The sequence below is a fragment of the Sus scrofa genome, chromosome 6 (genome assembly GCF_000003025.6).
Source record: "Sus scrofa isolate TJ Tabasco breed Duroc chromosome 6, Sscrofa11.1, whole genome shotgun sequence".
Taxonomy (NCBI): Eukaryota; Metazoa; Chordata; class Mammalia; order Artiodactyla; family Suidae; genus Sus; species Sus scrofa.
Window position 1 is genome coordinate 91,504,384 of NC_010448.4, and position 12,960 is coordinate 91,517,343.

The 12,960-nt window shown below is 37.0% G+C and overlaps 1 protein-coding gene across 10 annotated transcripts in view; it reads left to right on the forward strand.

Annotated features, from left to right (window-relative positions):
- ZMYM4 (zinc finger MYM-type containing 4) overlaps positions 1-12,960 on the forward strand; it is a 170,141-nt gene that overhangs the window by 50,737 nt on the left and 106,444 nt on the right. Inside the window, exon 1 of one of the 10 annotated variants that reach the window (XM_021095901.1) lies at positions 12,741-12,761. The exons of the other annotated variants lie outside the window; for them this stretch is intronic. Coding sequence (XP_020951560.1) covers positions 12,746-12,761 — 16 coding nt within the window. The 5' untranslated portion in view covers positions 12,741-12,745. Of the gene's footprint in view, positions 1-12,740; positions 12,762-12,960 lie in introns of those variants that run through there. 10 annotated transcript variants of the gene reach the window in all.

A 12,960-nucleotide genomic window follows, 5' to 3' on the forward strand; every position in this document is an offset into this window, starting at 1 on the left:
AGGGACCAAGAGCGCGTGGCGCACGGCTGCTGGCTCAAGAAACCACACTGCTTTTATTGTGCTCTTTAGATGAGATCAAGTGAGGAGTGGCTATGGTGGATGATACAGGGTTTGTTTACTATTATGTAAGTTCTTTTACTATTTAAAAAGCCACTTAGGTGGTAAAGGGTTAAGCTCTTACTCTGACCTCTAGGCACGTAACAGTTCTTAAGCTTAAGTCACTTATGCCTTTAGGTCTTTTGTTCTTAAGCTTAAGTCATTTATCAGTACTGCTGACTGTTTTTCAAAGCAGGAAGATGGGATAAAGTAAGACAAGAAGATGGGATAAAGTAAAGAAGGACAAGATGGCGTTTTCAAGGAAACATGTCTTGCGACAGTTCATGTGCAGTTGTTTGGATTAAAAAATTATTCATAATATTTTGATCATTTGCAGCTATACCAGTTTATTTGTGAAAGACTCAAATTTTTCTGATGAAAAGATCTCAACACTAAAATTTTTGATATTTAAACTGTATGTTCTCAAACATATGGATGAAAGATATCTGTTGGTCATTTGTTAATTTAATTAAATACATATTTAAACCTCATGTTAAGTAATATAAATTTTAAAAATACTGCTTTTCTCCCAGTTATTTTGTGAAAGAATTTAAGTACTTAACATGCGTATTTTAAAAATTGGACTATCATCATTAGTGTAATTTTTTAGTCAGTTAACAGTTTTCTAGAGACTGCTATCTAAATTAAGGTAAAACATAATTTGAATTTGTATTCTTTATACACATATGTGCTGCTTAGCAAACCACTCTTAATTTAGTGGTATGAAAACAACAGTTTTATTATGCTTGTGGTTCTATGGCTCAAATTACTCAGAAACAGTGTATGAAAGATGACTTACCTTTGGTCCACAGTATCTTGGGTCTTAGCTAAGAAGATTTGAAAGCTCAGTTGGGATAATCTGAAAGTTCATTCATTCATGTCTAGTCTGGGCTTAGGAGGACTCAAAGACTGGTACTGCTTTGAGTACCTATGCATAGTTTTCTTTTTGTCTTGTCTTCCTCATAGCATGGTGACCTTAGTGTAGTCAGACTTCTTTTATGGTGGCTTAGGGCTCCAAGCAAAAGAGTAATTCAGTAAATAAGGTAGAAGTTTCTTCTTTTTTGACTTAGCTTCACAAAGTTTTCTGACACAGCATTGCTTCTATCACATTCTTTTGGCTACAGCCAAGTCACAAGCCCAACCAGATTCAATAGAAGAGGATATAGACCTCACCTTTGGATAGGAGAGGGATCAAAGTTACATCATAGATGGGAAATACTGTTGTGGCCCTATTCGAAAACTACATATAATCCTTTCATGGGATATTTTATTCTAAACTGGAAGATGTGTTGAAAAAATATATCCTTATAGGTCTGTATTTGCTTTTTTTTTTTTTTTTTTTTTTTTTTTTTTTTTTTTTTTTAGGGCCACACCCATGGCGTATGAAATTCCCAGGCTGGGGGTCGAATCAGAACTATAGCTGCTGGCCTACACCACAGCCACAGCAACATTGGATCATCAGATCATCAGATCATGAGGTCTGAGCCACATCTGTGACCTATACCACAGCTCATGGCCGCGCTGGATCCTTAACCCACTGAGCAGGGCCTGTAACCTCATGGATACTAGTTGGGTTTATTTCTGCTGAGCACAGTGGGAACTCCTAGGTCTGTATTTGGATATTCACAACATTATCTACTTAAAAACACAAATTATATGAATCTGATCATATATAATTGTTTAAGAGTAACATTTTGGCTCTTCTTTTGTCTTAGCCTGTCCTTTCCATTCATTGTACCTATTTTTTTTTTTTTGTTCCACTTTTTTGACTTTATTTTGTTTTGTTTTGTTTTTTCTTTTTTTAATTTATTTTTTTTCTGCTGTACAGCATGGGGACCAAGTTACCATTGCCCCTATTTTACGTCATAATGCTTGTTAACAGCTTTGTAGATAAATGTCCGTCTTTTTCTCCTATGCTCATAAAACTTATATACACACGTATTCACATGGTAGTCATATGTAAGGATTCTAGTTTTTTTTTTTGTTTGTTGTTTTTTGTTTGTTTTTTCAGCTGTGCCTGTGGCATGTGGAAGTTCGTGGACCTGGGGATTGAACCTGAGACACAGCAGTGACAATGCCAAATCCCTAACAACTAGGTTAGTAGGGAACTCTGATTTTAGGGTTTTTTATTTTGTTTTGTTTTGTTTTGTTTTATTTAACAAATGGGATCATCATGTACATACATGTATCCACATCACTTCTTACACTCAAGAATACTTAATGATGGTCTTCTACCTGTACTGGGATAGCTCCGGCTCTTAGAGTGTAACATTCCATGATTTAGATGTATAGGTCATTTTAAATCATTTTTTTGCTTTGTTTTTAAGCATTCATGTTGTTTTAGTATTTTTTGCCATGATAAACAATGACACGTTAAAAATCCTTTAATGTAGGGAGTTCCCGTAGTGGCTCAGTGGTTAATGAACCCTACTAGTAACCATGAGGTTGCGGCTTCAATCCCTGGCCTCACTCAGTGGGTTGAGGATTTGTCGTTGCCGTGAGCTGTGGTGTAGGTCGCAGACACAGCTTGGATCTGGTGTGGCTATGGCTGTGGCCAGCAGCTGTAGCTCCCATTGGGCCCCTAGCCTTGGAACCTCCATATGCTGTGGGTGCGGCCCTAAAAAGACAAAAGATTAAAAAAGAAAAAAAAATCCTTTAATGTATGTCGTCATGTATTAGTGGTTTTTCTCATCTATCCATAGATTGCAAAGACTGGGGATTGTGTTTATTTTAATAAGTGTTGCTAGCCTGTTTTTCTTTTTCTTTTTGGTCTCACCTGCAGCATGTGGAAGTTCCCAGAACAGGGATGGAACCCACATCACAGCAGCAGCTCAATCACAGCAGTGACAGTTCTGGATCCTTAACTCACTAGGCTACCAGGGAAAACAGCCTGTTTTTTAAAAAGCTTTAATGACTCATATTTCCATCAGAAATGTATAAGAACACCTTCCCTGCCTCATCAGTGTATATTATAGCTCTTCTTCATGTTTGGCAACCTGACAGATGTGAAATATTATGGTGTTAATTTTAATTTGCATTTTCTTAACTCTTAATGAATTTTTTTTTCTTTTTGTGTCTGGTTTATTTCACTTAGCGTAATGTCTTCAAGGTCCGTCCATGTGATAGCATGTGTTAGAATTTCCCTTTTTAGTGCTGAGTAATAACCCCTTGGATGTCTGAACCACATTTTATTTATTCATCTGTCTGTAGATAGACACTTGGGTTGTTTCTACCTTTAGGCTATTTTGAATAACACTGCTCTGAATATGTGTCTACTATGTATTTTAGTCCTTGCTTTCCATTCTTGAGTATATACCTAGGAGTGGAACTGCTGGTATTTCTTTGTTTAACTTCTTGAGAAACTGTTAAAACTGTTTTCCATTATGTCTTCATCATTTTACATTCATACCAGTAGGGCTGAATTTGAATTTAAGCAGCTTTTAATAAGATTAATATTTTAAATATCTCCTCAGTATTGTCTAGTTACACATATTTGTTAAACAAACGAATGTTCTTTGCACATTTCTTATATATTTTTTTTCCATTTCACATTTGTCGGCTTGTTTTATATTGTAGTAATAGTTAATGTGAGTCACTGTAAGGTAAAGGATAAGTCTGAAAAAAAGATTCAGGTATATATTTAAAAAGATAATCACTTGTTCATTCAGAAAATTTAACTTTTATAGCGCATGACTTAGTTGTTTAGATAGTGGAATAGGGGGATTTGATTTCCCTTGCTTTGTTTCCTTTAGTTTGTGTCTCTTCCTAAACAATTTTTTTTTTTTTGCTCTTTTAGGGCTGCATCTGTGGCATAATGGAAGTTCCCAGGCTAGGGGTAGAATTGGAGCTGCAGCTGCCAGCCTATGCCACAGCCATAGTAGCCACTCGTGATCTGAGAAGTGACCTACAACCACAGCCCATGGCAACGACGAATCCTTAACCCACTGAGCAAGGCTAGGGATTGAACCTGCATCCTCATGGATACTAGTTGGGTTTGTAACCCCCTGAGCCACAACGGGAACTCCCCCTAAACAAATGTTTTTAAGATATAAAAATTTGATCCTTTTGAGCAGGAGGGGCTGTGTCCACAGCATACAAAAGTTCCTGGGTCAGGGATTGAACCCAAGCCACAGCGTTGGCAGCCTAGGATCCTTAACCCACCAGGCCATCAAGGAACTCCAAAATTTGATATCTTTAACATCATATTTTCAGTCTGTTAAAGTTTTGCTTACCTCTTGATTTTATGGCATCCTAGAGTTTCTTGGAAGATTTAGAAAACTGTTTTTGGGAGTTCCTGTCGTGGCGCAGTGGTTAACGAATCCGACTAGGAACCATGAGGTTGCGGGTTCGATCCCTGCCCTTGCTCAGTGGGTTAACGATCTGGCGTTGCTGTGAGCTGTGGTATAGGTTGCAGACACAGCTCAGGTCCCGCATTGCTGTGGCTCTGGTGTACGCTGGCAGCTACAGCTCTGATTAGACCCCTAGCCTGAGAACCTCCATATGCCGCAGGAGCGGCCCAAGAAATGGCAAAAAAAAAAAGATAAAAAAAGAAAAAGAAAGGGAGTTCCCGTCATGGCGCAGTGGTTAACGAATCCAACTAGGAACCATGAGGTTGCGGGTTCGGTCCCTGCCCTTGCTCAGTGGGTTAAGGATCCGGCATGGCCGTGAGCTGTGGTGTAGGTTGCAGACGCAGCTCGGATCTGGCGTTGCTGTGGCTCTGGCGTAGGCCCCGGGCTATAGCTCCGATTCGGCCCCTAGCCTGGGAACCTCCATGTGCCGCAGGAGCGGCCCAAAGAAATAGCAAAAAAGACAAAAAAAAAAAAAAAAAAACAAAGGAAAAGTTTTTGTAAAGTATTAAATGCAAAAATTATTCTTACCGTGTAAGATAGATTAAGAAGAAACAAAACACTTTGGCTTCCCTACATGGTTTTAATTTTTTTTATATTATTATTTTTCAAAAATATTTTTGGGCTGCCCTGAGGCATATGGAGTTCCTGGGCCAGGGATCAGATCCAGGTCACAGTTGCAACCTATGCTGCACCTGTGGCAAGGCCTTAACCAGTTGTGCCAGGACGCAGATTGAACTTGTGACCCATTGCTGCAGATGGTGCCAATCCTTGCATCACAGGAGGAACTCCCACCATGGAGTTTTTAGAAGAATGTACATTATCATGCCTTTGATGCCAATTCCTCAGTCCCATTTTGTTTTTTCCTCCAAACAGCCATCGTCCTGAATTTTGCTGTTTTCTTTGCTTTTCTTTCTTTCTTTCTTTCTTTTTTTTTTTTTAAATTTATTTAACTGGGAGTTTCCATTGTGGCGCAGTGGTTAACGAATCCGACTAGGAATCATGAGGTTGCGGGTTCCATCTCTGCCCTTGCTCAGTGGGTTAAGGATCCGGTGTTGCCATGAGCTGTGGTGTTGATCGCAGACGCGGCTCAGATCCCACATTGCTGTGGCTCTGGTGTAGGCCGGTGGCTACAGCTCTGATTCGACCCTTAGCCTGGGAACCTCCATATGCCGTGGGAGCTGCCTAAGAAAAGGCAAAAAGACCAAAAAAAAAAAAAAAATTATTTAACTAAATAATTGATTTACACTATTTTTTTAGTTTCAATTGTACAGCTTCAGTCTTTTACATTATAAGTTATCACAAAATACTGAATATAGTTCTGAGTACTTATATACTAAGTCCTTATTGCCTGTGTAGTTCATATGTAGTGTTATATATCTATTAATCCCATACTCCTAATTTTTCCCTCCCCCTGCCTCTTCCCCTTTGTTAACCATAAGTTTTCTGTGTCTGTGAGTCTGTTTGTTTTGTAAATAAGTTGATTTGTGTTTATTTTTTAGATTTCATGCATAAATGATATCATATAATCTTTGTCTTTCCCTACCTAACTTACTTCACTTAGTATGAAAATCTCTATGTCCACCCATGGTGTTGCAAAATGGCATGATTTCAGTTCATTTTAATGTCTGAGTAATATTCCATTGTTATACATCTGTGTATATACGCATATATATATTACATTTTTCTTTATCCTTTCATCTGTTGCTTTCATTTCTTGGCTGTTGCAAATAATGATGCTGTGAACATTGGTGTGCATGTTTTTTTTGAATTATTTTTTATTTTTTTCTTACTCAGTGAATTTTATTACATTTATAGTTGGAAAATGATCATCACAACCCAATTTTATAGCATTTTCATCACACACCCCCAGCACGTTCTCCCCCGACAGCCTGTCTCATTGGGAAACCATGAATTTTTCAAAGTCTGTGAGTCAGTATCTGTTCTGCAAAGAAATTCATTGTATCCTTTTTTTAGATTCCACATGTAAGTGATAACATATCACATACATGTCATAAACATTGGTGTCTCACTGTCTGACTGACTTCACTTAGCATGATAATTTCTAGGTATACCTATGTTGCTGAAAGTGCTATTATTTCTTTGCTTTTAATGGCTGAGTAATATTCCATTGTGTATACGTACTACATCTTCTTTATCCATGCTGCTGTTGATGGACATTAGGTTGTTTCCATGTCTTGGCTATTGTATAGAGTTGTGCAGTGAACATTGGAGTACAGTTATCTTTTCGAGTCATGGTTTTCTCTGGGTAGATGCCCAGGGGTGGGATTGCTGGATCAAATGGTAATTCTACTTTTAGTTTTCTGAGGGATCTCGGTACTGTTTTCCTCAGTGGTTGCACCAGTTTACCTTCCCAGCAACAGTGTAATAGTGTTCCCTTTTTTCTTCACACCCTCTCCATCATTTATTGTTTGTAGACTTTCTGATGATGGCCTTTCTGGCCAGTGTAAGGTTGTACCTCATTTTGGTTTTCATTTGCATTTCTTTAATAATTAGTGATATTGAACATCTTTTCATGTGTTTTTTTTTGCCATCTATATGTCTTCTTTGGAGAATTGTTTGTTTATATCTTCTGCCCATTTTTTGATGGGGTTTTTTTTTTTGGTATGGAGCTGCAGAGGGTGTTTATAAATTTTGGAGATGAATTCCTTGTCGGTTGTTTCATTTGCAAATATTTTCTCCCATTCTGTGGGTTGTCTTTTCCTTTTGTTTAGGGTTTCCTTTGCTGTGGAGAAACTTTTAAGTTTAATTAAGTCCCATTTGTTTATTTTTATTTTTATTGTCATTAGGAGTGGATCTGAGAAGATATTGCTGTGGTTTATGTTGGAGAGTGTTTGGCTTGTGTTTTCTTCTAAGCGTTTTATAGTATCTTGTCTTATATTTAGGTCTTTAATCCATTTTGAGTTTATTTTAGTGTATGGTGTTAGGAAGTGTTCTACTTTCAGTCTTTTACATGTGGCTGACCAATTTTCCCAGCACCATTTATTGAAGGGGCTGTCTTTTCTCCATTGTATATCCTTGCCTCCTTTTTCACAGATTAGTTTGACTGTAGGTGCGTGGGTTTAATTCCAGGCTTTCTGTCCTGTTCCACTGGTGTATATTTCTGTCTTTGTGCAGTACCATATGGTTTTGATGACTGTAGCTTTGTAGTATAGACTGAAGTCAGGGAGCCTGATTCCTCCAGCTCCATTTTTCTTTCTCAGGATGGCTTTGGCTATTCTGGGCCTTTGTTTTTGAATTAGACTTTTCCTGTTTACCTGATATATGCCCATGAGGAGGATTCCTGGGTCATATGGTAACTCTATTTTCAGCTTTTTAAGGAAGCTCCAGACTGTTTTCCATGGTGGTGTCACCAACTTACATTCCTACCAACAATGTTGAAGGTTTCCCCTTTTGCCACACCCTCTTCAGCGTTTATTATTTGTAGATTTGGTAATAGCCATTCTGACCCATGTGAGGTGATGCCTCATTTTAGTTTTGATTTGCATTTCTCTAATGATTAGTGATGTGGAGCATCTATTCATAGGTCTATTGGCCATCTGTTTGTCTTCTTTGGAGAAATATCTATTTAGATTTTCTGTTCATTTTTGTTTTGTTTTGATTTATTTTATATGGCCACACCTGCAGCACTTGGAAGTTCCTGAGCCAGGGATCAAATCCGAACTGCAGCTATGACGTGTGTCACAGCTGTGGCAATGCTGGATGCTTTAACGCACTGCACCAGGCAAGGGGTCAAACCTAAGACACTGTAGTCAGATTTTTAACCCACTGTTAAAAATCTGGTTGGGTTGTTTGTTTTTTTGATATTAAGCTGTATGTGCTATTTGTATATTTTGGAAATTAAGCCCTTGTCAGTAACATCATTTGCAATATTTTCTTCTGGCCCATAGATTGTTTTTTTGTTTTGTTTATGTTTTCCTTTGCTGTTCAAAAGCTTACTAAGTTTGATTAGGTCCAGTTGTTTATTTTTTCTCATTTCTTTTGCCTTGGGAGACTGATCAGAGAAAATGTTACCAAGAATGCTTTGCCTCCGTTCTGTTCTAGGAGGTTTATGGTGTTATGTCTTTATATTTAAGTAAGTCTTTAAGCCGTTTTGAGCTTACCTTTATGTATGATTTAAGGGAGTGATAACTTCATTGATTTACATGCATCTGTCCAGCTTTTCCAGCAACACCCACTTAAGAGACTGTCTTTTCTCCATTGTAAATTCTTGCCTCCTTTGTTGATTGTAGGTGTGTTGGTTTATTTCTCGGCAGTTTTGTTCCATTGATGCCTGTCCTGTCTGATTTGGGCCAATACCATGATTTTTTTTGTAGTGTTATCTGAAGTCTGGGGGGATTATGCCTCTAGCTTTGTTCTTTTTCCTTAGGATTGCTTTGGCTGTTTGTGTGTGTTTGTGTGTGTGTGGGTGGGTGGGTCCATATACATTCTAGTATTATTTGTTCTAGTTCTGTGAAAAATGTCATGGCTAGTTTGTTACAGATTGTATTAAATCTGTAGATTTCTTTAGGTAGTATGGCCATTTTAACAACACTGATTCTTCCAGTAGAAGAGCATGGAATGTCTTTTCATTTCCTTGTATCATCTCTGATTTCCTTTATCAGGCTTTTATAGTACTTAGGGTATAGGTCTTTAACTTCCTTTGTTAAGTTTACTCATAGAGGTTTTTTTTTTTTTTGGCTGTGATTTTAAATGGAATTTTTATTCTTTTATTTTCTCTTTGTGATTTCATTGTTAATGTAAAGAAATGCAGTAGATTTCTGTATATTGATCTTGTATCCTGTTTCCTTGTTGTATTACTTTATCAGCTCTAGTATTTTTTATGTGGAGTCATTAGGGCTTTCTACATAGAGTATCATGTCATCTGCATACAGTGACAGTTTGACCTCTTTCTTTCCAATTTGGATGTATTTTAATTCTTTTTCTTGACTGATTTTTGTGGTTAGGTCTTGCAAGACTTCAGTAGAAGTGGTGAGAGGGTGTATACTTGTCTTGTTCCAGAATTTAGCAGGAGGGCTTTCAGGTTTTCATCATTAAGTGTTATATTGGGTATGTGTTTGTCATAAGTGGTTTTTATTTACGTTGAGATATGTTCCCTCTACACTCATTTTGGTGAGTTTTTTTTTTTTAATCATGAATGGATGTTGAATTTTATCAAATGCTTTTTCTGCAACTGTTGATGATCGTGTGGTTTTTGTTTTTTCTTTTGTTGATGTGGTATAACACGTTGATTGATTTGTATAAGTTGAACTATCGTTGTGACCCTGAGTGAATCCAAAGTATGATCCTTCTTTTGTGTTGATGGGTTTTGTTTGTTAATATTTCATTGAGGATTTTTGCGTCTGTATGTCTAGTGATTGGTGAGTTCAGATTATCTGTTTATCTTGATTCAGTTTTGGCAGGCTCTATGTTTCTAGAAACTTGTCCATTTCTTCTAGGTTGTCTAGAAACTTGTCCATTTCTTCTAGGTTGTCTACTATAATGTTATAGTAATTTCTTATGATTTTTTTGAATTTCTGCGTTATAAATTTGTTATTTCTCCTCTTTCATTTCTTATTTTGTTTGAGTCTTCTCTCTTTTCTTCTTGGTGTGCCTGGCCAGAAGTTTGTCTATTTTGTTTTTCCTTTCAAAATGTCAGCTCTTGGCTTTATTAATTTTTTTTCTGTCTCTTTAAAAAAATTGTCTTATTTATGTTCTCTCTGATCTTTACTATTTCCTTCCTTCTGCTTTAGGATTTCTTTGTTTTTCTTTTTCTAATTCTTGTAGGTGATAGATTAAGTTGTTTGAGATTTTTCTTGCTTTTTGAGGATGTCCTGTGTATCACCATGAACTTCCCTCTTAGGGTGGCTTTTACTGAATCCCATAGACTTTCTATGGTTGTGTTTTTATTGTCATTTGTCTCATAGAATTTTTTGGTTTTCTGTTTGATTTCATCATTGACTCATTAGGTTTTTAGTAGCATGTTTCTTAGTGTCCATGTAATTGCCTTTTTTTTTTCCCCCCGACATTGATTTCTAATTTCATCCTGTTGTGGTCAGAGGAAATGTTTGAAATAATTTCTGTCCTTAAATTTTTTGAGGCTTGTTTTGTGTCCTTTTATGTGGTTTATACCAGAAAATGTTCCATGTACACTTGCTTTATTTTTTAATTTTATTTCTTAAAAATAAACTTTTAATTTTAGAATAGTTTTTTTTTAAATAATGATTTTTATTTTTCCATTATGGTTTACAGTGTTTGTCAGTTTTCTACTGTACAGCAAGTTGACTACACTTGCTTTATATTGAGTCTTTCGATTGGAGCCTTTAGTCAGTTGACATTTAATGTATTTTTTTTCCTTTTTTTTAATGGTTGCACATGCAGCAAATGGAAGTTCCCAGGCTAGCAATTGAATCTGAGCCACAACTGAAGCAATGCCAAGTCCTTTAACCCACTGCATTGAGCTGGGGGTCAAACCTGAGCCTCCATGGTGACCGAAGCCACTGCAGTTGGATTCTTAACCAAGTGTGCCACAGTGGGAACTCTACATTGTTTTATTTTTATTTCTTTTTTGGCTGCCCTGTGGCATGTGGAGTTCCCCGGACGGGGGTCAGATCCAAGCCACAACAGGGGTCAGATCCAAGCCACAGTTGTAACCTTTGTCAAAGCTGTGATAATACTGGATCATTTAATCCACTGTGCCTGGCTAGGTATTGAACCTGTGTCTTGCTTCTACAGAGACACCACCAATGCCTTTGCAACACAGTGGGAATTCCTATTTTTAAAATCTATTTTTTATTTTAAAAAATCAGTCAATTTATTATTTTGATGGACCACAAAACAAATTTTATTTTGTGTATTTATTACTATTCTGTTATTTATTTATTTATTTATTTTTGCCACCTCGCAGCATATGGAATGTGGCGTATGGAATTCCCAGACAAGGATCACATCCAAGCCGCAGTTGCAACCCAGGTTGAAGCTGTGGCAACACCGGATCCTTAACCCATTGTTCTGGGCTGGGAGTCAAACCTGCGTCCCAGCTCTCCCAAAATGCTGCTGATCCTGTTGTGCCTCAGCAGGAACTCCTATTCATTACTATTTTTATTGGCTTTAATTTTTCCTTTTTTAGTTCAAGTATAATTGATTTACAGTGTTGTATTAGTTGCAGGTTTACTGCATAGTGATTCAGTTATTCATATATATATGTCTAATTTTTTGAGATTCTTTTCCCTTATAGGTTATTACAAAATATTAGGTATATTTCCCTGTGCTATATGCTAGATCCTTGTTGGTTAACTACCTGTTAGAATGTTCTAATTTCATTATTTGCATGTAGCTGTCCAGTTTTCCCAGTACCACTTATTGAAGAGACTGTCTCTTTTCCATTGTACATTCTTTGCTCCTTTGTCATAGATTAATTGACAGTAAGTGCATGAGTTTATTTCTGGGCTTTCTTGTTCCATTGACCTATTTGGTTTGTTTTTGTACCTATACCATTCCCCCCACCCCACTGTGTCCATGGCATGTGGAAGTTCCCAGGGATCAAACTCATACCACAGTAGTGATTTGAGCCACTGTAGTGACACCTTAACCTGCTGCACCATAAGGGAAGTCCTATATTTTACTAATATTTTAGTTAGTGTAGCTTTGTAGTAATCTCTGAAGTCAGGGAGGCTGATTTTTCCAGCTGTGTTCTTCTTTCTCAAGATGGTTTTGGCTATCAAGGTTTTTTTTTTGTATTTCCATAGAAATTTTAAAATTGTTTTAGTTCTGTGAAAAATACCATTGATAATGCATTTGATCAGGAACCTGTAGATTGCCTTGGGTAATATAGTCATTTTAACTATATTGATTCTTCCAGTTCAAGAACTGGCTTTATCTTTCCATCAGTTTCTATTGTCTTCAGTTTCTTTTGTCAGTATCTTGTAGTTTTTCAGAACAGAGGTATTTTGCCTCCTGATATAGGTGTATTCCTAGGTATTTTACTCTTTTAGATGCAATGGCAATTGGGATTGTTTCTTTAATTTCTCTGATAGTTCCTTTTTAGTGTATAGGAATTCAACAGATTTCTGTATGTTAATTTTGTATCCAGCAATTTTACTTCATTCATTCATGGTCTAGTAGTTTTCTGGTAGCATCTTTAGGATTTTTCTGTGTATATCATCATGTCATGTGCAAACAGTGAGTTTTACTAATTCTTTTCCAATTTGAATTCCTTTTATTTCTTTTTTTCCCTGATTGCTGTGGCTAGGACTTCCAAAACTATTTTCAGTAAAGGAGGTGAGATGGGACATCATTGTCTTATGCCTGATCTTAGAGGTAAGGCTTTCAGGCTTTCGCCGTAAATTATGATGTTAGCTGTGTGTTTGTAAAGTACAGCTTTTATTTTATTTTATTTTATTTTATTTTATTTATTTTTTTGTCTTTTTTTGGTGGGGAGGCTGCACCCATGGCATATAAAGGTTCCCAGGCTAGGGTTTGAATCAGAGCTGTAGCCACCAGCCTATACCACAGCCAC